General features: G+C 36.7%; 2 protein-coding genes across 2 annotated transcripts in view; both read left to right on the forward strand.

Annotated features, from left to right (window-relative positions):
* The first annotated feature begins 5,795 nt into the window (after positions 1-5,795).
* Positions 5,796-18,134, forward strand: LOC123867649 (zinc finger MIZ domain-containing protein 1). Its single transcript, XM_045909805.1, has 11 exons — positions 5,796-6,015; positions 6,673-6,821; positions 10,871-11,000; positions 11,090-11,855; positions 11,942-12,074; positions 12,179-12,389; positions 12,499-12,836; positions 12,915-13,062; positions 13,951-14,289; positions 14,725-14,928; positions 15,040-18,134. Exons 3-11 carry the CDS (start codon positions 10,902-10,904, stop codon positions 15,199-15,201), a joined length of 2,400 nt encoding a protein of 799 aa, XP_045765761.1. The 5' UTR covers positions 5,796-6,015; positions 6,673-6,821; positions 10,871-10,901; the 3' UTR covers positions 15,202-18,134.
* Positions 18,135-20,797: 2,663 nt separating this feature from the next.
* Positions 20,798-24,938, forward strand: part of LOC123867648 — an 89,804-nt gene continuing 85,663 nt past the window's right edge. The window contains exon 1 of the mRNA XM_045909800.1: positions 20,798-21,099. The gene's annotated coding sequence lies outside the window, so the exon portion shown is untranslated. The remainder of the gene's footprint in view (positions 21,100-24,938) is intronic.

Raw genomic sequence — 24,938 nt, forward strand, 5'->3', positions numbered from 1 at the left:
ATGCCAACTTTGTAATTTGTTTATATCTAAATTCTAAACATAACTAACGTTCAGGTGACGGCACCAAACGGAAAAGCGCAACGGTTGAACTCATCAGTTAAACTAGTGGGAACATACATAGCGGCTGGGCATTGAAATTGCACAATGATAGATCCGTGCTGTTCGCGAACATTACAGAAAAAAAGTGAATAGGTACCTAATCCTCACCAATGGAAAAGTATGTCTGTCTATTAACTTTTCACGGCTCAACCGCTAAATCGCTTTTGACATTTGGCTGAAATTGTTAGAAATCTTGAAGACAAACTAGATTCTCTTTTATTCTGGAAAGTTAAAGAGTTCCCACGGGATTTTAATACAATCAATTTTCACGCGGACGAAGTCACGGGCATCAGCTGGTAATTAATCTATTCATTTTAATCAGCTGTCGAGAAGTGCAATTCCTTTATAAAGCCGTAATCCATCTAATAAAAATTTGTATCGTGTAGCGTGTTCGGTGAAACGTCCTCACCAACAGAAATTGGTGCTTCGGCACAATAATTTTCGCCAAACATGACATCGCACGCTTTTTATTGGTGTTGATGCATCTTTAGATGTCTGAACAAACCCAAACCTGAAGTTAAAGCACCTGAAGTAAGGAATGCTACGATTTAAGACAGCCAGACAGTTTGAAGTTCTCGAAAAAAAACGGTTGTCTGTAAAGTCGGTTTACTGACGATAGTTGAACGTGACAACGCTCTCGCTTGCACTTCAAGCCTTACATGGAACGCCTCAGAGCGAGGTAACGCCGCATGAGTCATGTATTTTCGTGCGTGCAGCCGGCTCTATCGAATTATTAGACGTTGTCACGTCAAAAATTGCGCTATAAACATTAACTCTTCAAACTTAGCGCAAGCCTACCTATACCAGCAGAATGATTGCGAAAAAATACAAATAATTTATTTTAATGTAGTGTGATGGAAACCAGCCGGTTGCCACGCGCGATTGGCGACATATTTTCCGAGCGAAGCGCAAAACAGGTTTGCGCATAAGGGAGGCGCATGTAACTGCTAGCGATGCCGACATGCCTACCCGCTTGCCACACTACCTTTCGTATACTTAACGCCACTTAAATTTCGTTTAATAAATGAACAATTATTGCCTTATTAAAAACAAGAAGTGTTAACCTCTATAGTATGAATCTTGGTTAACAATAATAATAATTATAGACCGTATAGACCCGTCTCGCTGCTGAGCCATGTCTATGACTTGTTCTAGAGGGTGAGTACGAACGGTCTTGCTCGTAGGGTCGACGACTTTGTCTCCCGATCAAGCCGGATACCGAAAAGGCTTCAGTATCTATCATAGGTCATATCGACAGGGTCCAACAGGTTATACGGAAGATTGAAGCGTATAACCAGTCACTTTGCTAAGAATTGGTGGATTATGAGATAGCCTTCGATTCAGTGGAAACTGAGGTGCTGAATGGACTGCCGGCACGTGCAAGTGCTGAAGTGCTTGTACGAAAATGTCAGCCCATATACAGGCCCAGGCCACCAGGCTACGAGGCCAATACAATTACAACGGGGAGCGCAACAGGAAGGCGTAATGTCCCCGAAGCTCTTTACCGCTGCGTTGAAAAACGCTTATCTCCAACGTCTACGGTGACGTTGATAGCAACGATACATAGAAGAGTAGGTTCAGCAGCTTCAGCACTCGCCTTCGATTTGCGACATCGTTATCGAACATGTCGCTATCGAAGAGAGTAGAGACTAATGCAATAACCTCAGCAGAGTATTGAATCAGGTGGCCCTAAAAATGAACAAAAGACCAAAATCACGTATTATACACGTACTTCCCTAAAATTTATTAATACCTGGGTAGGTACTATGATGCAACTTATAGGTTTTTTATTAAAATACATAAATAATTGTAAATAATTCCTCTGTCACTACCAATAATATTATAAATACGAAAGTGTGTTTGATTGTTGGTTTCTCCTTCAATCAAGCCGCAACGGATCTAGACGTAATTTTTACCCGATTACCGCCAAAAGGATTAGGATTTTTCGGCATGTATATACATATGTATTTACTATAGGTACCTATCTATACATATAATAAAATCGTAGAAAAGTGGTGTCTGTACAATGGAAATATGTAAAAAAAAAGTAGCAGGAGTTGTTATTATATCGATGCCGAACCCGAAATTGTAATTAATTTTTTTTTGTCTGTTTGTCTGTTTGTCTGTTTGTCTGTTTGTCTGTGTGTTTGTGCACGCTAATCTCAGAAACGGCTTATTCGATTTAGATACGGTTTTCACTAATATATTGTAGTAAGCTTCACTTAGGATTTAGTGTTTATTTCATGTCAATCGGTTCATAAATAAAAAAGTTATGTCAATTTAAAGAATCACGGCGCCTCGCGCCTGAGCGTCCGTGGCTATATAAAGCGCGAAAAGTCACTATTCCACGCGAACGAAGTCGCGGGCACAGCTAGTAGTAAATAAGGACCTGGAAAGTGGCATACTTTTGATCCCGGAATATCAAAGAGTTCCCACGGGATTTTCTATACATAAATCCACGCGAACGAATTCACCTGGATGTACTTGGTTGTAAGTTGAAGCATTGTCAAATAAAAATGTAACTCAAAACTACCTAACAAAAGTCACCACGAGCGTTATAGGCACCAAAAGTTATCGATAAAACCAGTATTTGGCAGAACTGTCAACCCCAATCAGCTCTAAAAATAACTGATGCATATTTGACTATATCCGCTTTTTACGACTCCTGCGCATCTCGGGCGGGCGTCGCGGCCGTTGCAAAACCGCCGAGTTGATGATTATAGCTCGATCGTAAAATAAACACGCCGACTGTGATTTATCATGGAGTCCGTGAGGAAAAACTAACTTTTTAATTATTGCCTCTCCACACTTTGATCGTGAATTACGGTTACCTCTTTTATCATACGTTAGTTCCTAGTTCCTATTGAAATAAATTTCGGGTAGGATAAAATTTAAACACACGTTCCAAAATAACAAACTGTTTGTATCTTTTCAACTTGTTTCAAAATATTTTACCGACATTTTTCTACGCGTATTGCTCAATTTTGTAGTCTCTTTGATTACCTAGATCTAGATCTTGGTTTTGCTGGCAGGGCGCTGCTAAAAGCCATTAAGCAATTTAAGAAGATGTTGCAAGTGTTATGAACTATCAACAACTAGATTTCTTAGTTACCTTGTAGTTATATCTGATTTTTAGGATTCTGTACCTCAAAAGGTTAAAAGAAATCCTTATAGGATCGCTTTGTTGTCTGTCTGTCGTGTCTGTCAATTCGTGTGCGAGTCCTACTCGCACTTGACCGCTTTGACGTACATAGTTACATCGTTTACCTGTATGTCTATTGTCTATAGATAAGTAAGACTATTTGTTTCAGCCTCATATATTATTTTCAAGCCCATTGACCTACCCTTGCAATTTTTGTTATTTTACCTGAACACTCTATTCGAATCGAGGCCATGAAAACAACGTTTAAGTTACTGACTTTTTAAATATTTTAACTTTCTGCTTATAGTCGTAAAGTCATCCTTAGTAGTAGTTAGATATTAATAATTTCATGATCACGTAGCTAACGCTGTTTTACTTTCATCGCAAGTACCTACCTAATTGTAGGTACAAAATTACGTGCTTTTTATTTGGATAACCCATTATCAGATACGATTTAACGTCATTGCGTCTCTGATAAGATTCCAACAAACGCTATACGAGGAAGGTAGACTACATTTATTTTATAATGATATACTTAGTTACATTAGTACACGTCCTAATTAACGATAACATATTGTTATTAATTTAATAATAGGAAATTGTTGTATTTAGACTGGGCAAAAATTGGGGCCTTACTACCACCACTTAAAGATTGTTTTGACATTTTCATACAAAATCAAAACATTATTGAAACATTGGCAGTAGGGCCCCTGATCTGCTCACGATAAAACATTCACAGTTCGAGAGCATTATATTCAGAACTAAGTGCTGAAAATTTCATCAATTTTACTCAAGACCCAAAGGAGAATGTCTAAATCAAAAACTATTTGAACGATAGATTCTTCGATCCATAAAGAGAATCGGAGTGGTCGTGACAGATCTGGCTCATCAGCCTGGCATTTCACCGGAGAATCTACTTGTTTACCTTCTAAGTAAACTAAGGAAAACCAAGTGTCTATAGCTGAAACTAAAAAATATAGCTATGCTCAATTATGTAATGTGCGTTGTGGAGTCTAAATTTACATCTCCTGAGGATGCTCCAGTGTCTAAGTGAAACGTACGAAGTTTAAGAAGATTTGTGAGGTGTTACTGTAAGTGGTACGTATCTACTACGTATTGCTTGCTACTTCTATAACTTTATTAATTGGGGGAGGGCGGGCAGTACAAATCGCATGCTGCACGTTGTACCATACTTTGTCTATTTTGGCGGATTATAGCGAATTAAGCTTGTTGTTACACAGAAGGATATATTGACTTCCTCAAAGCAACGCCTGCTTCAGTCCAGCATTTAATAAAATAGAAATTTGGATTATGGAGATTTAGATTATGTGCGGGGAGGCGCATCGGAACGCGGACGAATGCGCGTGCGCCTCGCTTTCCTGACTTTCCAGTCGGTGGCGGGCTGCCGGTCGAAAATTATAGCGTATCAATACTATCATAAACGATTTCATCGTTAGTTCGACTCACACGCACGTGTAACTAAGAAATTATTGAGATTGTTGAATTGAACTTTAATAAACTGTTTATATGGCATATGACGATGATTTTGTACTTATTTATAAAACCAATATTTTAATAAGCTAGGTAGAACATTATAATTTTAGTGTTTTAGGGGAACCATAAGTAATTACACAAATGAAGAAATTAGGTAACGCCTTTTAGGATTTTCTCATATTATGATTAATTTAATTTGTGATGTAAGTACCTAGTTTCTATTTGATGTTTAATCGCACGTAAATTTAATCAGAACTTGCAAAGATAATATGTGAGCAATCAACAATAAATCGACATGTGAATTAAACAAGTGTGCAAAATACATATAGCGCTGACGACGTGGCAAGGACATCGCAGGACGAGTCACTTGTCCTCTATCATCATGCGCAGGTAGCGACCAGAGGACAACATGCCCATTGTTTATCGCTGTTAATTATTATGCCCCAACACAGTCACAGACGAACGCTCTTGTCGAATGCCGACTGAGTCCGCGCATCGGACATACGGATAGCATTTATATAAATTATTTTTTTAATATGAAGTATTTTTATCTTTTCTTATTGATAGATTAGACTTGATTCAAATGAATATAAATAGGGCATATAATACGTTTGTCGACTCGTGTAACCAATCTCATATATCATTTGGCGAAAGATTAGTGCGACAATCGCGCTTGCAGTATCGCGCTCGATTGAGGACCGTTACGTGAAATGAAACATCGAGTACGCGGGGTGGGGCAGGGAGGCTACTTGATGACGATGGCGCCCGAGCTCGGCCGAGTACAGAATGCCGAGACGTCGACGTACGGCGGGGGGACGCGGGGGTGCGCCACTTTATCGCCGCGAGCTGGCAACGCCGCGCGGGGTGGGAGCGCCCCGCGGCGCAACCTCTCACTCACCGTCGCCGGTTCGCCAGCCAGTGTTACCTTTGACGGTCGAACGTGTGGTTGTCGGACGTTAGTGACGTCGGCGTCGGCACTCGCGCAACTCGTCTATAATGTTTCGTTGAATGCAGAGTCGGATTCGTTTAGGAACGATAACGATTAATTTTATTTATCAAATGCTGGATTTTAGTGACAAACATAAGCCCCCATTGGATTTGGATGTTCTCTTGAACTGTGCAGTGACATTTAAATTTTAAGACAAACAGTGCAGTGACTACCCAAAGGATTGCAAAGTGTTATCAATTTGGATTTTCACGGAAAACCCTGGATATGAAAGAGTTACGAAAACTGAAGTGCTAATGACTTACAAAGGATTTGAAGTGAATTAAATTTTAAGGTGTGTGTTTTGATGTGAGACGAGTTTTAAGTTTTAAAAAGTTTACTAAATATTTTTTTTATAATTACTGTGTATCGAAAATATTTTTTGGAAAATATTTTTCGGGTAAATTAGTTTGCAACCGACCGGGACCGCGGTTGAGCATACATTTTGTGCTACGAGCGTTACTGTCGTAGAGTATGGCTACGCAAAATTTGCTTCAGCTGATCGGAGTAACATGACAACGCACGACACGTTCATCGATGAAGCAAATATTAAAGAAATACAAATTACTATCGCCACAATGAGCTATTTTTTATATTTAAAAACAAATAAAACTAAATAAGAAAAACTTAGCACATCAACTCTTAGTACTGTATCCAATATCATAAGACAAACGATTCATGATTGGAACCATTGGAACTAAATATTCTAGTAGCTACTTACATAAACTTGTGACGTTGCATTTTTGTGAGCAAGCCACGATGAACGTTTCGTCGATTGTTGACGTTACGACGATCGGTTTGTCTGAAAACAGCCGTCGAACGATAACATTACAATTGAACACGCTCAGAAGCAAGTGACACGAATGCACGAAAGGAAAAGAAAATTAGAAATTGTTATCGTTGGCTACAACGGCCCCGGCGGTTATCTACAATGAGGTGCGTCGTGTTTCAGGAGGTGCCTTGAATCGACAGGACGGCGAACTCTGGTAATACGGCAGGATACGCGGGAGCAAACATAAGCTACGCGGGAGCGCACGCTCCCGACACAGAAAAACATCATTTTCTGCAAGATACCATAGGCTACAGAGTTAACGCACCAAGGTGAGAGCATATTGTGGCAGTTATTATTAAAATACATATTATTCAATAAACTTATGGGTTAAAAATTCGAAGTAAACTTAAATAAATGTGTATGATTGTTATTGATTTAACATAGAAAAGTGTAATTAAAAATAATCGGCTTATTAATAAACTACACAAATATTTCGGCAATATCACAAGTGTTAGTTATGTAGAAAAGTATAACAGGATTATCTATAAATAATTAAGGTATTAAAATTACATTACGTAGTAAAGTGAATTAATTGTTATCAGATTTTATCCATTGAATTCACCGACACCGAAATCGTAGGTAGGTACATTACGAGTAGAATGTTTTATCTTATCCGGAACAAGTTTGTTTACATTTGAACAAAACGCTGAAACGTGACTCCTATGCCATTGCTTACCTTATCGTAGTTAGCAAGCAATAAAATCAAAAATAGCATTTACGTAAAATAATACAGCAGCTGAGCAACATTTACACTTGAAATAATACAAAGAAATAAGTGAATACGTAGCTGGGTGTGAATTCTTAAAAATGAATATTTATTAATTGTATACGGAATCCCCTCATAATCGAAGGGTTAGTTACACTGTATAAATGTAACGACATGAAGCGCGCGATGCACATCGCTGCAATAATAATGAAAGAAATGAAAATGTGCTCTTCCATTCACACGCACAAACGCTTTCGGCACCAAGCACACGCTCACAAGCAAACGTCAACGCACACAGCCGCCGACTCACGCACACATCGCTTCCGTCACTCACACTAGCGCGAGATGGGAATGCAAGCGGTGACTGCACTTTAGCTCTTACAATAAACACAAACAAACAATACATTAACACACTGAGCGCATCGAATAGTTAAAGGCTCATTAAAACAATTTTACTGCATTTGCATTTATACGTTATCAATTTTGTGCCATTAAGTAACAAAAATTAGAACACCTGTAAATACGTCAGTTATTTTGAATAGATAACGATAAAATTAAAAAAAAACTGAATAGGTTAGGTAAGTATATGCAGATAAAAATAGACTAATTATTTATTTTTTGACGCTATTTATTGACCACATAAAGTGAAAAAAGATTGTACGTGCTCATATGCTTATGAAAAATCTAAAAATCTATGTTAACCAAAATACTAATTTAAAATCTGATGCATTCGAGTCTAACTAAAAGAAAAAATGTTCGTTACGTTGAATTCCAAAAAATCATATTACATTATCACTTCGCCTTACTGAACTTAAAGTAGGTAGCCGTGGGAAAGAAATGTCAGTTTCGACCGAGAAGTCAGGGAGCGGATGTACTGACTCAGCGTGGTTAAACATCACACCATAGCATTGGTACCCTAATAATGAGTAATTGCGGTCATATAACTACTTTTAATCACCTTTAACCCAATGCCAAAATGCTGACCATTTAACAAAATGATAAATCTAAAAAATCATACCGGAAAACAATATACAAATTGTTATCGCAACGTCGTAATAAAGCCCCATATTGACGTGAACGGGCCCACTTACCCTAAGCGGGCGACTCGGGCTAGTCGACCCTTCCCGTTCATTGTGTCGTATTCACCCCAGAACGCTCGCCTCCATTTGTAACCCCCGGAATTTGCTCCTTGAAGCATGATTCATTCGCTCTCCCGACACTGGCGTCAATTGAAGAGAACAAGATAAAAATCGATGCGATAGCTTCAATTATTGCTTTCATACAATAACGTTATCGCTTTGATAACAGCAATTATAACCACAACGGTAAAAATGCAAAAAATCTATTGATTGAATAATACAAACTACATAACTATTTTAATAAAGCTCACAACAATATTATCAATGTAGGTAAATAACTTTCAAATGTACAAAACTCAAACGCCTTAGTAACAGTATCGATAGATAGAAATGCTATTGATTCAATAATTTGTAAAGGTAATACCATTATGTTCAAGCAATGTGCGCACAAGCCACAATTTTGAAGTAGCATTTAAATGGGGGTGACCAACTGTCGTCTAACTTAGGGGTGAAACACGCCACGGCTTCGCGCTACATCGATAATAATCTATACGAGGCTTAGTTATTAATACGTAACTTAACACCGCATCAAAGTTTAAAACAAATCGTTAACCACTATCAATTAAACTCTAAACATGAGTTAAGGGCTAATTTCTTGTACATGTAGTCTATATACTATATATAAAATGACATACTTGGAGCACGTCTATGAGCACGTAGTATGTAGTAACGAATACTTTTTTAATTGATTTCAACACGTGATTATCTCTCCTGCCAATTAGCTAAGAATTCACCACGTCTGCGCAACAATCTAAAATTAACTGCAGCCTATGTATCAAAATACCAACACGTTACTCGCTCATCTCTCAATAGTATGCCAAACACCTTCCAGCTTCTCAAAATAGCGACATAGTCATTCACGATAATTTATTTGGATGGTTCATATTTAATTTGTGAACAGATACTCGTTCACCCTAAAGTACAATAGTGCAACAAATACAACATGGTTTCTAAAATAAAACACTCACAAAATTGTACTGGTTCTCACAAGAAAACGTAGACATTTGGTCGCTCATCCACGTACCTACTTCGTTGAAAAACCTTTGTAAAGGAATATTCCAAGAATTGTCTCAAAAGAAATGCCTTTACCGACCGCTTGCTTTGAAAACCCAAAATATTTTGAACAGAGCGTAAGTGATTATTCGGATGTGGTACCTCTTTTACAAAAAAAAAACCAGGATGCAGAACACTCGATTTTTTGTCTGCCGTGCTCTGTGATCGGCAAAAAGAAAAAAGTCTCAGACAAATCTATAAAAAGAAGTATAGGTCGGGCCGAGTTTACCTAAGAAAGGACCCTTGTAAATCATCTGCTGTGTGGATGTATTGTACGGGCGGCGCGACGAGTTGAGCGTTGTTGACTTGTGTTTATTGGCTGTCGACGCTACTAAGTGTCTGTTAAGCTATTTATTTACGAGTATTCAAAAGCGGTATCCTTTAAAAACTAACAAATTACTTTTGTGATCACATTCAGTAATTTGACGTCTGAGCAAAAGAAGTATGGTTTTTAGTTGTTTATTGACAATTAGTTCCATAGTTTTAATTATTATAATTTACACTTATTTGTTTTTCTGTATGAGCTCTTTAGCTAAATTTAGTTCCCATATTATTTTTGTGTGAGTCTGTGTGTAATAAAATATGCAATAATACAATAGTCTCACATTGTTGCACTACTACAGAAGCGCACGTAACAATAAGCCCGTGCGAGTGTTTGTCGGGCATTTGTCGAATGGGAATTATTAGGAAGGGCTCCGGGAAGGCTCGGGAATTCGCCCCAAAAGCAGTTCACATGAAACGCTCTCCTACTCCGGCGCCGTACAAAAAAATCAAACACATCCCGAGTGAAACACAGGGGTAACAACGCGTCACACACTATACGACCATATTGATTTTTTCTCATTGTTCAAAATAATAAAATCTCTGCGCACATTTAAAAAAGATCTTGCGCCTATAAAATTTGGGTTGAATATTGAATCTGTGTTTATTAATAATCGATGCGTTAACGTGTGGATTGTAAAATGTAAGACTCTGCAAGGCCACTTGCAATGTAATAGAAACTATCCATAATAAATCGTTATGAAAATTAACTAGTACCTACTTGAGAAGCAAAGTAAACATACAACTTAATCTTGAAACGGTGTTACGATCGTAATGAATTGAACAATAATAGTAGATAAAACTGCTGCTACTATTCCTATTCTTAGTGAATAGTGCTGTGGTCAATTTGTATTTAAATCATTCAAAACTTTACCTAATCATTTGAAAAGTTTCCAGTCAGTAATTGTATCAAAAATAGTGCGCACAAAACATGTAATCCAAACTGAACTGAGGCGTATGGCTGCGCGTTGTACAAAAACAGATCTCAGCTGGACTTTAGTTAGTCTATGACCAGCGCAAACCACTACGCTGCAACTTCAGATTGAGATTGTGTGATTAATTGTAATGACAGACTAGTACCTGTAGTATTTAATTGCAGCGGCTATGGGTGCGCTGGCGGTCCGGGCGCGATGAGCGGCGGAGGCGAGAACGGGCAGTTCGGCGCCACCGCCGCGATGGTCGCCGCGGCCACCACGGCCGCGATGCAGGACTCGCAGCCCTTCTCGCAGGTAAGTGATGTACACAAGACATTCTTATGAATTCATCAGCCAGAAAAACCAGGGTTTTCTCACGACTGACCCAAACTTACTATTTCCAGATGCAAAACAACATGACTATGGGAAATCCCCAGTATAATGCGATGAACGGCTACGGTCAGCAGCGCAGCCATAATCCCGCAATGACGGGAATGGGAATGGGTGGCAATGGCGGCATGAACGGAATGACTGGCATGGGCCAGATGGGAAATGCTATGAATGGCATGAATCCGATGGCTCAGATGGCGAATATGGGAATGCACGCTACTATGATGTCCTCACAAATGGGACCTGGCCAAATGGGTGGATCGGCTAAAATGGGTCCAGGGTACCACCAAAGGCGGCACACACCTTATCCATCAGGAACAATGCTTATGGGATCGAGGAAAACTCAATACATGACTGGGCAGCCTAGTTTTGGTCCCGGCCCTGGTCAATATCCCACGGGGTACGGTGGGAGACCTGGTTTCCAAGCTCAATACCCACCACAGCAGGCACTCGGTCCGAGTGGAAATTTTAGTGCAGGAATGAGGGGTAGCATGAGACAATCTACGCCACCTTACTCAAATCAGGGGCAATATTTCAACGGCAGTGTTACGAATCAGTTTCCCCAGCATCAGGCAGGAAGTGCGCAGTACGGTGCACAGTATGGCGGACAATTCGCGCAAGAAGTAGCTATGCGCTCAAATATGAGCTATCAGCACAGCCCTGTACCGGGAAATCCAACGCCACCACTCACGCCAGCCAGTAGTATGCCACCTTACATCAGCCCTAACGCAGATGTTAAACCTCACTTTAACGAGCTCAAGCCACCGATGGGCATGCAAAGTAAGTTATTTATACAAGAAACTTGTAATCTGATTCTATTAGAATCTAGAAGATTTTGAGTTAACATTTACAATTTTCGCTTTCAGATGACGAGCTCCGGTTAACATTCCCTGTAAGAGATGGTATAATACTACCACCTTTTAGATTAGAACATAATTTAGCAGTTAGCAATCATGTATTCCAATTAAAACCTACGGTCCACTCAACGTTAATATGGAGGTATATTCTATTCAATAATTTCATATGATTACTTTCGTAAAATGAGTAGATGAATAAATACTTTGCGCGAGCTATAAAACAATATATGTATTTCTAATTTACAGATCCGATCTTGAGTTACAACTAAAATGCTTCCATCATGAAGATCGGCAAATGAATACAAACTGGCCAGCAAGCGTGCAGGTCTCTGTTAATGCAACACCTTTAGTAATTGATAGAGGTGAAAACAAAAATTCACACAAACCATTGTACCTGAAAGAAGTGTGTCAACCTGGCAGGAATACAATACAAATCACCGTATCGGCTTGTTGTTGTGTAAGTAAAAACTTTTAATATACATTTTCATTTCGAAGCAAGGGTCTTTTATTTAAATGTTTCTTATTTTCTTCAATGTGCCGTATTTAATTATGTATTTCGTTTTCAGTCACATCTATTCGTTCTGCAATTAGTACATCGGCCGAGCGTGAGGAGTGTGTTGCAAGGGTTACTACGAAAACGACTTCTCACAGCAGATCATTGCATCGCAAAAATTAAAATGAACTTTAATCAAACGCCAGCTAATCCTAACAACTCCAATATTTCCAACGACAGAGATAGTGTTGAACAAACGGCGCTTAAAGTATCATTAAAATGTCCCATAACATTCAAGAAGATAACATTACCTGCGCGGGGGCATGAATGTAAACATATACAGTGCTTTGATTTGGAATCCTACTTGCAACTTAATTGCGAGAGAGGATCATGGCGATGTCCAGTGTGCAAGTAAGTAATTACTTACATTAAAAAAAAATTGCTGCCTGTTTAACGAGAGATTTTTATTAACTTTTCGTTCTCTTACAGTAAACCAGCTCAGTTGGAAGGCTTAGAAGTAGACCAATACATGTGGGGTATCCTAAATACCTTGAATACCTCCGATGTAGATGAAGTAACTATCGATAGTGGGGCAAATTGGAAAGCAACTAAGATTCCTACAAACACTGGTATCAAGGTAAACAAAAAATTGATTAATTATAATATTCCTTAGATACGCACGCTTTAAAAATAAATAATTAGTTGTATTCCTTGAACGGTATTATGATATTCAACAAGTGTAAATTAAAAATGTATAACACCCCCGACAAAGTATCTGAGTTTTCCAAAACATCATTTTCAAATAAATAATTATGTATCAAGGCAACGTCCATCTTGACAGCTTGACATATTTTGTCAATTGACATAATATTATGAACCTAACGGTTATGTAACCTTCTTTTCTACAAAAAAACTAGAAAAGAGCTGATAACTCTTAAACGGCTGCACCAATTTTTTTGGATTATAGCTAAGAACACTCTCGATCAAGCCACCTTTCAAACAAAAAAAAGTAAATTAAAATCGGTTCATTCGTTTAGGCGCTACGATGCCACAGACAGATACACAGATACACAGATACACAGATACATAGATACACAGACACACAGATACACAGATATACAGATACACACGTCAAACTTATAACACCCCTCTTTTTGGGTCGGGGGTTAAAAACAACAGGTACCACAAAATATCAATGTTTTTCAAAATACAACTGTAGAGAAATATTCTTTTCTGTAGAAGATAATTATTTTAATAATTGTAGGCACAGTTCAACAGTTAGGGAACTTTTAACAACACGTAGAGGGTTCGACGTCATGAAATGTTAGACATTTGACGCAGGTAGCCTTAAAGTAGCCCTATTTTTCTTTGATTTACGTCACTATAGCCTAATATCAAACCGAGAGTTCCCTCTAGTTCACTCCATTGAAGGTGTCTACTACCTACGTATCTCTACGTATGTGCGAATGATCATAAGAATAAAGTTTAATTATAAGTAAAAAAAACAATGTTAACATTTCTATAGCAGGAAGAAGACAGCAACGACGGTAGTGGCAAAAGATCGAAAGCTGTATCACCAGGGTCCATGAACATGCCAACAATGAACAATTGGGATATGAATCAGGCCCTATCACCATATTTACCGCCAGATATGAACACTATTGCGAGCGGGTCCATGATTTCATCGTACAACCAAGGAGGACAGAATAGAAACTCGGGATCAAGTAACCAAAACTATGATTTCGGCATGAACAACGGACCAGGCAGCAATGAGTTTGCAGGCAATGGTCCTCTATCTCATCTAAACGATAGTGTTAACTCCTTGGATCCACTCAACGCGATGGAGAAAAGTCTTAATGAGCAGGTTAATATATTCAATAACACTTTCTTGAACACTTAGTTTAATAACTTTAGTTTAGAGCCTCAATAGCTCAACCGGTAAAGGAGTGGACTGAAAACCGAAAAGTCGACGGTTCAAACCCTGCCCGTTGCACTATTGTCCTAGCACAAGCCTGACGCTTAGTTGGAGAGGAAAGGGGAATATTATTCATTTTAACATGGCTAATATTCTTTAAAAAAAAATAAAAAAATCACGCAGAAGCCACCACAAAATACCATACTAATTAAATCAAGTTAATAGAGAAAAAAGATGTCAATTCTAAAATCCACACTGCTTTGCAACTCATAACAGGAGTGGGACTATAATGAATGGATACTTCAAAGTATTTTTAATTTCTGATTATATAGTTCAAAGCTATATATGTATACAGAAATGTCTATATACTATATCTGTTTACAGATGCCACACACTCCTCACACGCCTCATACGCCGGGATCCGCACACACGCCGGGCGGAGGCGGCGGGGCGCACACGCCGGGCTCGAGCCACACTCCAGGGCCGCCGTCCGTCGACCACCATCCTCTTACAGACGTCGACATCCCCGCAGATCTCAACTTTGATCCAGCAGCCGTCATTGATGGAGAGGGCACTGATAATCTTAATGTAAGTAGAATCGGCCGGAATATCTTTAACTTTTGATCTGTTATGCTATACCATTATTAGAATAGTAAAACTTAAATAAAAAGTTAAATTTTTTAAATTTCACTTTTATAGCTTCTTCCGGAGACAAACGTAGACCCGATGGAGCTTCTCTCGTACTTGGATGCGCCAGCTCTCGGTGAACTGCTAGCGACGCCGCCTTCGTCTTCATCTTCGGCGGGATCACATCCGCCCAGGGTGCCTTCGTCCGATGATCTCCTAGCCCTATTTGAATGAGCTAACGCATGTGACTGGTGGGGTTTACACCCTCCATCGGATGACAACTAGCGTGAAATGATGCGATCTCGTTTAATCATTCAGCTTCCGTGAGTGGTTTGTCGTGTACGGCAAAACTTCAGCTCTTCGTACAAGTGGAGCCCGACATTGTGATACTAGATTTTAGTTCCTTCTCCAGAGTGAAAATATTGAATGCTGCAGAATTATCACAGATAAATAATTTATTCAGAATCCGGATCCAACAGAATCTCCTAAAATTGTTATCTGAGTAAAACTTGCGGCAATCAATGCAGTCACATCTTGTGTCATGTTGAAACAACGGCACAGGGGAAAATTTAGTAGATATAATATTTTAGGTAATATTGTACTAAGGCGAGGCGCGGGCCGCGCCGGCCACGCACTGCGGTGGCGTGCATGTATAGTTCCTCGCACTGCCGCACACACGGTGGCGCACCTAAGCTCCCTATATTCTAAACTCTAGTTTTAACTGTAACACAAATTAAAAGTTATACTTATCGTATAAAACTGGACTCTTTATTCGATTTGATAATAATATCATAATCGATGAAATATTTTGATTTGTCCATATTTTGTGAATAGTTCACCGAGTGTAAATAAAAGAGTTTATTTTATTGATATCCGTTATTGTGGTGGAGTAGATGAGGACGTCGCACCGCCTGTACATATAGCGTAGAGCGACGCGACGCTCGCGGGAGGCATCATGAATCTTATAGTTCCTATTTGATGCGAGTGAACTATAACGTTCAATTGCCGTTAATTGTAAAATATTCCTTGACGTTTTCGCATATTCTGCATTTTTAAATGATAAGGCGTAGGATACGTGAGTATAGCGCTACTCGCTTTTTGGGTGATATATTCTAAATGAGTTGTTTCAAGTAAACAGACCTCCTGTAACAAACTAGTTGTTACTAAACTATATTGTAAATGTGAGAGCAAAATTGAATTCTGTTAAATTATTTTGCGTTATGTGAATCGAAGAATGATAGAAATATATTTTAATTTCTAAAAAGAGACCTGTATTATTTGTAAATAAGAAATAGTTAAGTATATTATATTATCTAGTTATATTTAGAAGAACATGGCAGATACTTATATGATGGCCAGTTTTAGTGTAGTATTACTAAATTAAAATCTACACATGGTTTTACATGTACATACAAATTACAAATACCATAATATACATACAGTCATGTCTCCATGCGTTCAGAGTGCAGATTTAAGAACTTACTTAAAATTATGACCTAGTCTTAACTTGACTGGAAAAGCTTATAGAAAAATATAATAGTTCAATACCTACTAGAATTATTTTGATATTGTCATTTCACTAAAAACTTTTCTCAATTTCGTTGTTGCTTTTGTGTTTTTTTTATACAGTTTCGTCTTCTTTTTCTTACAATTTAATGAATAATTAACTATCTAGAAAAAATCAATGTCACATCTGTTTTAGTATTTTCTTTTATTCTATTCTGTACTCTGAAACGCTTGTTGAGTTTTAATTCTGAAATCTTAAGCTGTAAAATAACATTTTCTCTATCTCTGCTCATCCTGATTTAACATTACAATTAATTTCAACATAACTTATGATCTATGATTGAAAGCAATAATATATATATAAATACAAAGGAAATATAGGTATACTTCATTATCTGTATGTAGATGTTTTATTAAATATATTATAATTCTATGAATTGTTGAATAACTGATTAATAATGAGAAAATTGTGATGAGCATTGAATTGAAAATCTCTTTTTTCACATATTTTCAAATGTTTGGTTCCTTTTTTTAGTGTATTGTATTTATTTTGAGTTTAAATATTACATTTTTAATTTGATATTATATATATGCAGCAAAAAGTAATTTAAAATTTTTAAGAAATCTAAATGGAATTAAGTTCCCATAAAATAATTTCTACTTCACAAATGTTTTCGAGCTGTGACCACCAGAAATAGATAAAGCTAATTCCAACAATATCAAAAGATTTTTTGTAAAGGATGATGTTTTGTCATTCTGTTTATGATGGATATTTAGGAATGCAAATGAAAATAATTTCATATTCGTTTGAACATTGAAAACTCATAACTTACTACAGTATTAAAGAGCAGTTTATTATTAATCTGTAACTTAGAGTTGTATGTAAAACTTCTCACTAACTTTTGTAAAAAAAATTGGTGATTTGTGCATCTTTACTTCATGCTATGATTATGGACGCCTCTTTAGAGTTAGTCGACTATTATGAAAACAATAAAATAAGTCTTATATAAAGCAGTGGTCAATTATTCAAGCAAAAGTACTTAATATTCTACTTGTGAAAGTTTCATAAAATTGTAAACAGAAAAGCTTATTTGTCTAGTTGATCACAGCTTTTAACTTTAAAATACATACTTTTAAGGGACCTTCAATTCCAGTTAGCTAGTTCTATTTATTGTAGTGAATATTCCTATTGGATGGATCATCAGAAAACAGATTTTTGTGCGACCAAATACTTTTCTATAAATTATACCTCTGTAGGGTAAAAAATAAAAATTTGTTTATATAAAATGGAAAATATCATAAAAATGTATAGCATATCACAAGATCACATGGCAAAAATCCAAATGTATGATTCATCCAAAAGAGTCAATGATTACAATATATTTTGTTGAATATTGTAATGAGCCACTGTCAAGTTAAGTAGATTTCATGCTCATGCAAAATCAAGAAACAACTTTTGGAAATAAGTGAAGGAAGAATTCTAAATAAACATAGCTACCATGACTTCATGTTCATGAAACGCCAAACTGTACTATAGTAGTAAACTTACCACAATCATGTTTATTCAGGTTGGTATTCACTGAAATTCATTTTGAAATGTATAAAATGGGAAAACATAACATTTTTATGTTATTGAAAATAAAATGACCCTAAAACATTAACATAGTGCTTTTATTTATTTTTATATTCACTTAGTACATAAATTTGCTCAGATTTAAAACTTAAAATCCCAATATATTATCTTCTTATCAGTTATTTTGATAAACATACGTTTTATTTTATAATTTTTCAGTTTAAAGAATTTTACTGGTGAGGAAGCAATATTAAATAAGATGAAAACCTAAACACATCATCAAAAATTAAAATCTTGTCTAGTCTTTTCAAATGAGAGTAGGTACATTATTTTGGTAAAGCTCAGCTAGGATGCTTAATGGATGGTCATTTACATTGGCCGTAATAAGGATCTAGGCTTATACAGAACAATCGGTGCTGAATGTATTGAAAGTTGAAACTGTTTGTGATTCTGCTATTAGTGAAAGGAATTAACAGCCAATCAGAAGTGATTATGATTATCACATTGCAGCTGTCAAAGTTAGTTCTAGGGCTTCTAGTAGGTATTGAATTTATTCTAAGCTCTATGCTTGGCAGAAAAGGAAAATTATGCAATTATGTCATTTTATACAGTGGTGATATGCATTGTAGGTAAGTACTAGAACAATTAAATTTCATTCAATTTATTATAAATGATACTATACTGATACTCTTTGACGGTTCTCTCAAGTCTCAATCAAACCTGCTAGTTTGATTAGTTTGGTTGGTATTTTTTAATTTAATGATAAGTTTGGTCTTTATTGAACCGATTATACAGTCTCAAGATAGAAAGAAACAGGCTAACTTGGAAGAAGCTTATTATTAAGCTATCTTCCAGATTAGCCTACACACACCCTGCACAGCCCTAGTCGATACTAACGTATTATTTTGAAACTTTATAAAATTTTCTGAAATATGTCAGAAATCAGAATACACATAGGTACTTAGGTACCTAAAATCCTTTCTTTCAGATTTGTAAATGAGACAACTTTTAAACTATCCTGAAAACTCATGGGTGAAAACAATAATATTTTCCGACTCTACCACTACTTAATTATTCTCTTATTACCTGTGCTTATTAAAAATTACCTATGTAGTACCTAAGTTGGTACCTACTTACTTCGCCAATTAACAGAGCAAACCTTTACTTTTCTTTTGCCTTCTGTACTCTTAAATTATCATTTATCATATTAATATCATACACACAGTACACTTTAGTTTCATTTTTCAATTTTGCATTTGAAAAATAAAAAACGACACGACACAACGACTTTTGGCACTTGGATGACATTGACAGGGGGCATAGTTGTAGTACAAAGGCTGCCAGCAAATAAAATCTTCTCAAGTTTAGGGAATATCTTGAAAATGTCAATATTGAAAATCTAGTAAGATTTATCTAATTTACTAAAAGATAAATTAGGAAAGCCGTCCCTGTTTGTACATCGAAAAAGAATCTTAAAAACCATTGATAGGCCAGGGCCTTGGAACCTATCATGTTTACCTGCTCAAATATTATATTTACTTATTGCTAAATATAGTAATAAGAGGCAGACACATTTAGGCTTTATCTATTATCAGGATATCGTGATGACGTTATGATTTAGAATGGCTTGAATATTTAAAATAAAAATGGTGAATTTCAGATTTTTTACTTAGCAACACCACGTATAAGGGGACAGCGTGACACTTAACAAGATGGCGGCATTAGTTGCAATTTTGGCCACGCGCCAAAGATCCTTGTCGCACTGTATATGTATACTTAAATAAGGCTGCCAACAGTCAAGTGTCACAACTCACAGTCAATCAGATATTATAAGACTAGAGGTAGTCACATAGTCATAACTTGTTACCGCTCTTGTACATCCATGTGTCAACAGACCTAATAATTGGTATCTCCTGCTATTTCAGGGAACCTCCGTTCGCGTATTAAGCGATAGCTCATATAAGTCTGGCAAAAACGCACTATAAGTGTAACTCGTGACAGTAGTGACAAAGGCTCTACTAGTTCAACGGCTGAACAATTTTTGTTACGATTGTAGCGTGTCTATAGTCGTAAAATAAAATAAAATTTAAAATTTAAGAACATTTGTACTGTGAAAATTATTGTATTAAATTGTGCCCTGTTTTAATTAATATTACCTCAAACAGTATTCTACTGTGGGTATCTAGTTACAACAGGCATGTGCTCTGCGTATCACACTTAATATTATAAAGGAGAAAGTTTGTATGTGTGTGTGTGTGTATGTTTGTTACTCCTTCACGCAAAAACTACTAGACGGATTGGGCTGTTTAGAATGGAGATAGATTATACCCTGGATTAGCACATAGGCTACTTTTTATCCCGGAAAATCAAAGAGTTCCCACGGGAATTTTAAAAAACCTACATCCACGCGAATGAAGTCGCGGGTATCAGCTAGTTTATTATATTTGTTGCCACTTTTTCAACTGGGTAAGTACACACTACATACTATATATCTATGCTACATACCAATCAACTCACCAACTAGCAACGAAAACTTTCTGTAAGTTTTTGTTCTATTTCGTGCAAGTTACAAATTGATAATATTAACTCTGTCTTAGAGTTAGTTAGTTTTAGTTTAGAGTTGGCAACACAGCGCAGCGCTTGCAAGTTGGCCTTCTCAAGTCGCACGCGCACATTAAAACACTTTATATTTTACACGTGATGAGTTCTGCACACACGTGCAATAGATACAGCCTTTAGTGATTGGACAGTCCACAAAAAGACGGGTCTCAGGCAGGTATCGTGCCTTGCCTTACCGGTTGAACGACACGAAACGATCGAACGAACTATACTTAGATATTATAATATTAATACGAACGGCTCTAAACCTTGTTTGATTCAGTTTGACTAAACACAATTTGGATCGTAAGTTGTGTCTTGTTTAGCGGTGTCAGGAAACCAAACCAGATTTGTTGTTCTTTGTAGCGATAATATGTTTATTTACTTAGCTGTGATGTGGTTTCATGGACTGTTGTGTTAACTACCTGTAGAGCCTGTAGAGCTTCTCCAACTGGGTAAGTATCTTGAATTTATTGACCTATTATTAGTAGGTAGTGTCAATACTTTAATTAAACGTTATTATAAATAATAGTATGTACTCTGTAGATACCTATTTAAGAGTACGTTGTAGACTCCTAGATGTCTTGACTACTTGAATCTGTCTTGAATTTCTAGCATTAGTATGCTTTCAAAGTTGCCTTTGTCCTGTGATAGGCTAGTACCTACATACCTAGTTATAAGTTTGTAGGGATTTAATACTTCGTACCTATCTATACCTACACAGACCGGACAATCCGTTAGGTGTAAAAATCCAGTAGTGTGTTACTTCATTGTTTCATTATGGTTGTTGTAGTTACTTAATTGGGTAGGCTTCTTGATAAAATAAAATAATAGTTAATATGGTAAGTAATTAGTATAAATTACAGTAACGGCTGCGTTTTAAGTATTTATGTTAGACTAGCTGATGCCCGCAGCTTCGCCCGCGTGGATTGGCCAGATCCCCTGCAGCATCAGGATTGAGGAGTTGGAATCCAATTTTTTTATGAAACAATGTCACAAAGTTCCTCTATCGATTAAAAAAAAAATTACGCAAATCGGTTCAGAAATCTCGGAGCTTTCGGTGTACATAGGTAGAAAAACACAACTCCCTTTTCGAAAGTCGGTTAAAAAAGTAGCCTATTTTACGCCCTGGTCAATCCTCTACTTGTCTGTGAAAATCCCGTCAAAATCGGTTCAGCCGTTCCAAAGATTAGCCTTTTCAAACAGACAGACAGACAGACAGACAGACAAAAATTTTAAAAACGTGTGATTCAGTTATGGTATCGTTCAAATAACCATATGAGCTTAATATGAGGTAGTTATTTCGAAATTACAGACAGACACTCCAATTTTATTTATTTTTTATTTTTTATTTTTATTATTCAATTGTAATCAACAGCGTTATACAACATAATTATTATAATAAATCTAAGTTAAACTTAAGGCCACATGAGATTACCTTCTTAAAATTAATTGACAAGTATTTTAACAGAGTATACAATAATATAAAGAAAAACAATAAAAACAAAGAGGTGTACAAAAATTAAAACTGTGTGTGTGTAGATTTATTAGTATAGATACTTTTATAAGTCTACTTTCGGTGTGATAATGAAATGTCTATCATAAAAAACTTTTTAAATATACTTACCTAAAAGGGTTGCATGAAATGACTACCTATCTTAAAAAACTGTTTATACCTAAAAGGGTTGCCAATTGCTAGGCCCTGAAATATAAAAACTGGACTCGCGCTTTCAATTTCTATTAGGTTAGACGTTTTGCCCTAAAACATAGGTTTTTAAAATATATCCAAATATGTATAGCTTTTTTTTAATATTATTTATTTTTTTGGGCATGGTAACTTTTACAATATGAAACTCAGTTACGTATTTTAGGTCGAATGTAACCCAGAACGAAATCGGGACACCCCAACTCCACGCGGTCTTGTCTGTCCTATAAATAATAGACACTCTGTTTTTGTAAAGCGCGGGTAGGATTTTTGAAAATTCAATGCCTAATGGGGTAAAATAGCGGTTTGGAATTTGTGTAGTATGTAGTAGTGTGTGAAGTCTCGAGCATAATCTAATTTTTATAATGCGGAATGCGGTCCTCGAAAAAGTATGTATTTAAATGCACCACATTTTCTCTCAGCTAACTAGTATATGGGTCCAAATATTGTATCTCTATGGTTCCAATCATTTTGTAGTCCAAGTTCGTCTATTTACCGTTATGAGGATCAAGATACTGCCAAAGGTTTCCTTATACAGGATCTGATAATAAATATATTATGGGAGGGACATTCACCATGCTGTGATTCAGTCACAGTTACAGTGACGCATGGATTTATCGGAAAATACTGAGATGGGCACTAGTTGTAAATTGATTATTTGTGGCTACAAATACCTAAGCCTTTATTATTTTACAAAGTTTGTATTTAAGTAAGTAAATAATTTGTTACCTATGCCAAGACAATGCGATGATGCAGAAGTAGAAAAAAAATCAGTTCTTCAAAATTGGAACAAGTGTAAATTAAAAATTTATAACACCCCCGACAAGTGAAGGTTACAGTGACTAGAAAAGAGCTGATAACTATCAAACGGCTGAACCGATTTTCTTGGATTATAGCTACATAACACTCTCGATCAAGCCACCTTTCAAACAAAAAAACTAAATTAAAATCGGTTCGTTCGTTTAGGAGCTACGATGCCACAGATAGATACACAGATACACACGTCAAACTTATAACACCCCTCTTTTTGGGTCGGGGGTTAAAAATTAAAATACACACACTACCTACACTATATGGTAGATGATAGTTCCCAAAAGTGTCACATAACTCCCTGACCAAAATTGTTTAAACAAAGATTTCCATTTGATTTCCATTTCATTTTCATTCCAAATTAAAAATCAAGCTTGTGAGCTTCTTCATAAGCTTCATTATTAATTTCTTTTATACAATAATTTTATAACTATGATCATACCTACCATTTCTTTTTGTTGGGATTATTAACTCTAACCATGATCTAGTCACTTATATCAAAAACTCCTTATGTGGTAGGTATACCTGGATACTAAGATAGTATTCAGTGTTTTCGGTGACTCCATTTGAACCTCTCGCCATTGAACTATAGTGCCTCTTGCTGTCTCGCTGTCTGTCATAGTCTTCCAGTTATGTTGCAGGGAATTTCCGCTACCTGTCATTTCTAACAGTCCTCGTTGAGCTTCCCGTACCAGTTTATGAACCGTTACATTAGAAGCGGTATACATATTATTGCCTACGACAAACTCAGCAGGGTATTTTCTTTTTATTACACCATTCAAAAAAATATCACTAAAACTTATTAGACCTATCAAAGCTGACAAGGCAAGTCCTTCCCGAGTTTTCTTATCAATTAAATATTTACATTGTGATAGCATTTTTCAATAAATTTAAGTTTTATGAAAGCTTGTTGAGACTTTGAGAGACATCTATACTAATAAATAAAATTGGAGTGTCTGTCTGTAATTTCGAAATAACTACCTCATATTAAGCTCATATGGTTATTTGAACGATACCAACACTGAATAACACGTTTTTAAAATTTTTGTCTGTCTGTCTGTCTGTCTGTCTGTCTGTCTGTCTGTCTGTCTGTCTGTCTGTCTGTCTGTTTGAAAAGGCTAATCTCCGGAACGGCTGAACCGATTTTGACGGGATTTTCACAGACAAGTTGAGTATTGACCAGGGCGTAAAATAGGCTACTTTTTTAACCGACTTTCAAAAAGGGAGTTGTGTTTTTCTACCTATGTACACCGAAATCTCCGAGATTTCTGAACCGATTTGCGTAATTTTTTTTTTAATCGATAGAGAAACTTTGCGACATTGTTTCATAAAAAATTTGGAGTCCAACTCCTCAATCCTGATGCTGCAGGGGATCTGACCAATCCACGCGGGCGAAGCTGCGGGCATCAGCTAGTCTTCAATATTATGTCTTCTGGGAGGTAATTATGAAAACGTAGCTTATTATTGCCAACTAAGGAATTTCTAAGTTTACTTAGCCTAGAAGTGAGCATTACAAGTTTATTTTTATTTCTATAGTGAGTATTTACATTATGAGTCAATTTTTCTAAAACTCATGTTTTTATGCACTTAAGTATGCACGTCTAACTTGAATAAAATTATTCGATATTAGTTCGTCGGTCAATATTAGTTGATCGGTCTATGACTACAAGTAAATAAATGTTCCTATTGCTTGGGCAATACTATTATGTATGCAACGCAGAACTTACACTTCGTATGGAGGAGGACATTGCCCTCGGTCGCCCTCAGTCGCACTGCCCT

This window comes from Maniola jurtina, chromosome 8 (assembly GCF_905333055.1).
Source record: "Maniola jurtina chromosome 8, ilManJurt1.1, whole genome shotgun sequence".
Taxonomy (NCBI): domain Eukaryota; kingdom Metazoa; phylum Arthropoda; class Insecta; order Lepidoptera; family Nymphalidae; genus Maniola; species Maniola jurtina.

Bases quoted from the DNA above. Each gene is read 5' to 3' on its own strand.
- LOC123867649 (XM_045909805.1), top strand. From the start codon at position 10,902: ATGAGCGGCGGAGGCGAGAACGGGCAGTTCGGCGCCACCGCCGCGATG. The intron at 11,856-11,941 runs GTAAGTTATTTA...TTTCGCTTTCAG, and splicing joins GCCACCGATGGGCATGCAAA to ATGACGAGCTCCGGTTAACA. The intron at 14,290-14,724 runs GTTAATATATTC...ATCTGTTTACAG, and splicing joins AGAAAAGTCTTAATGAGCAG to ATGCCACACACTCCTCACAC.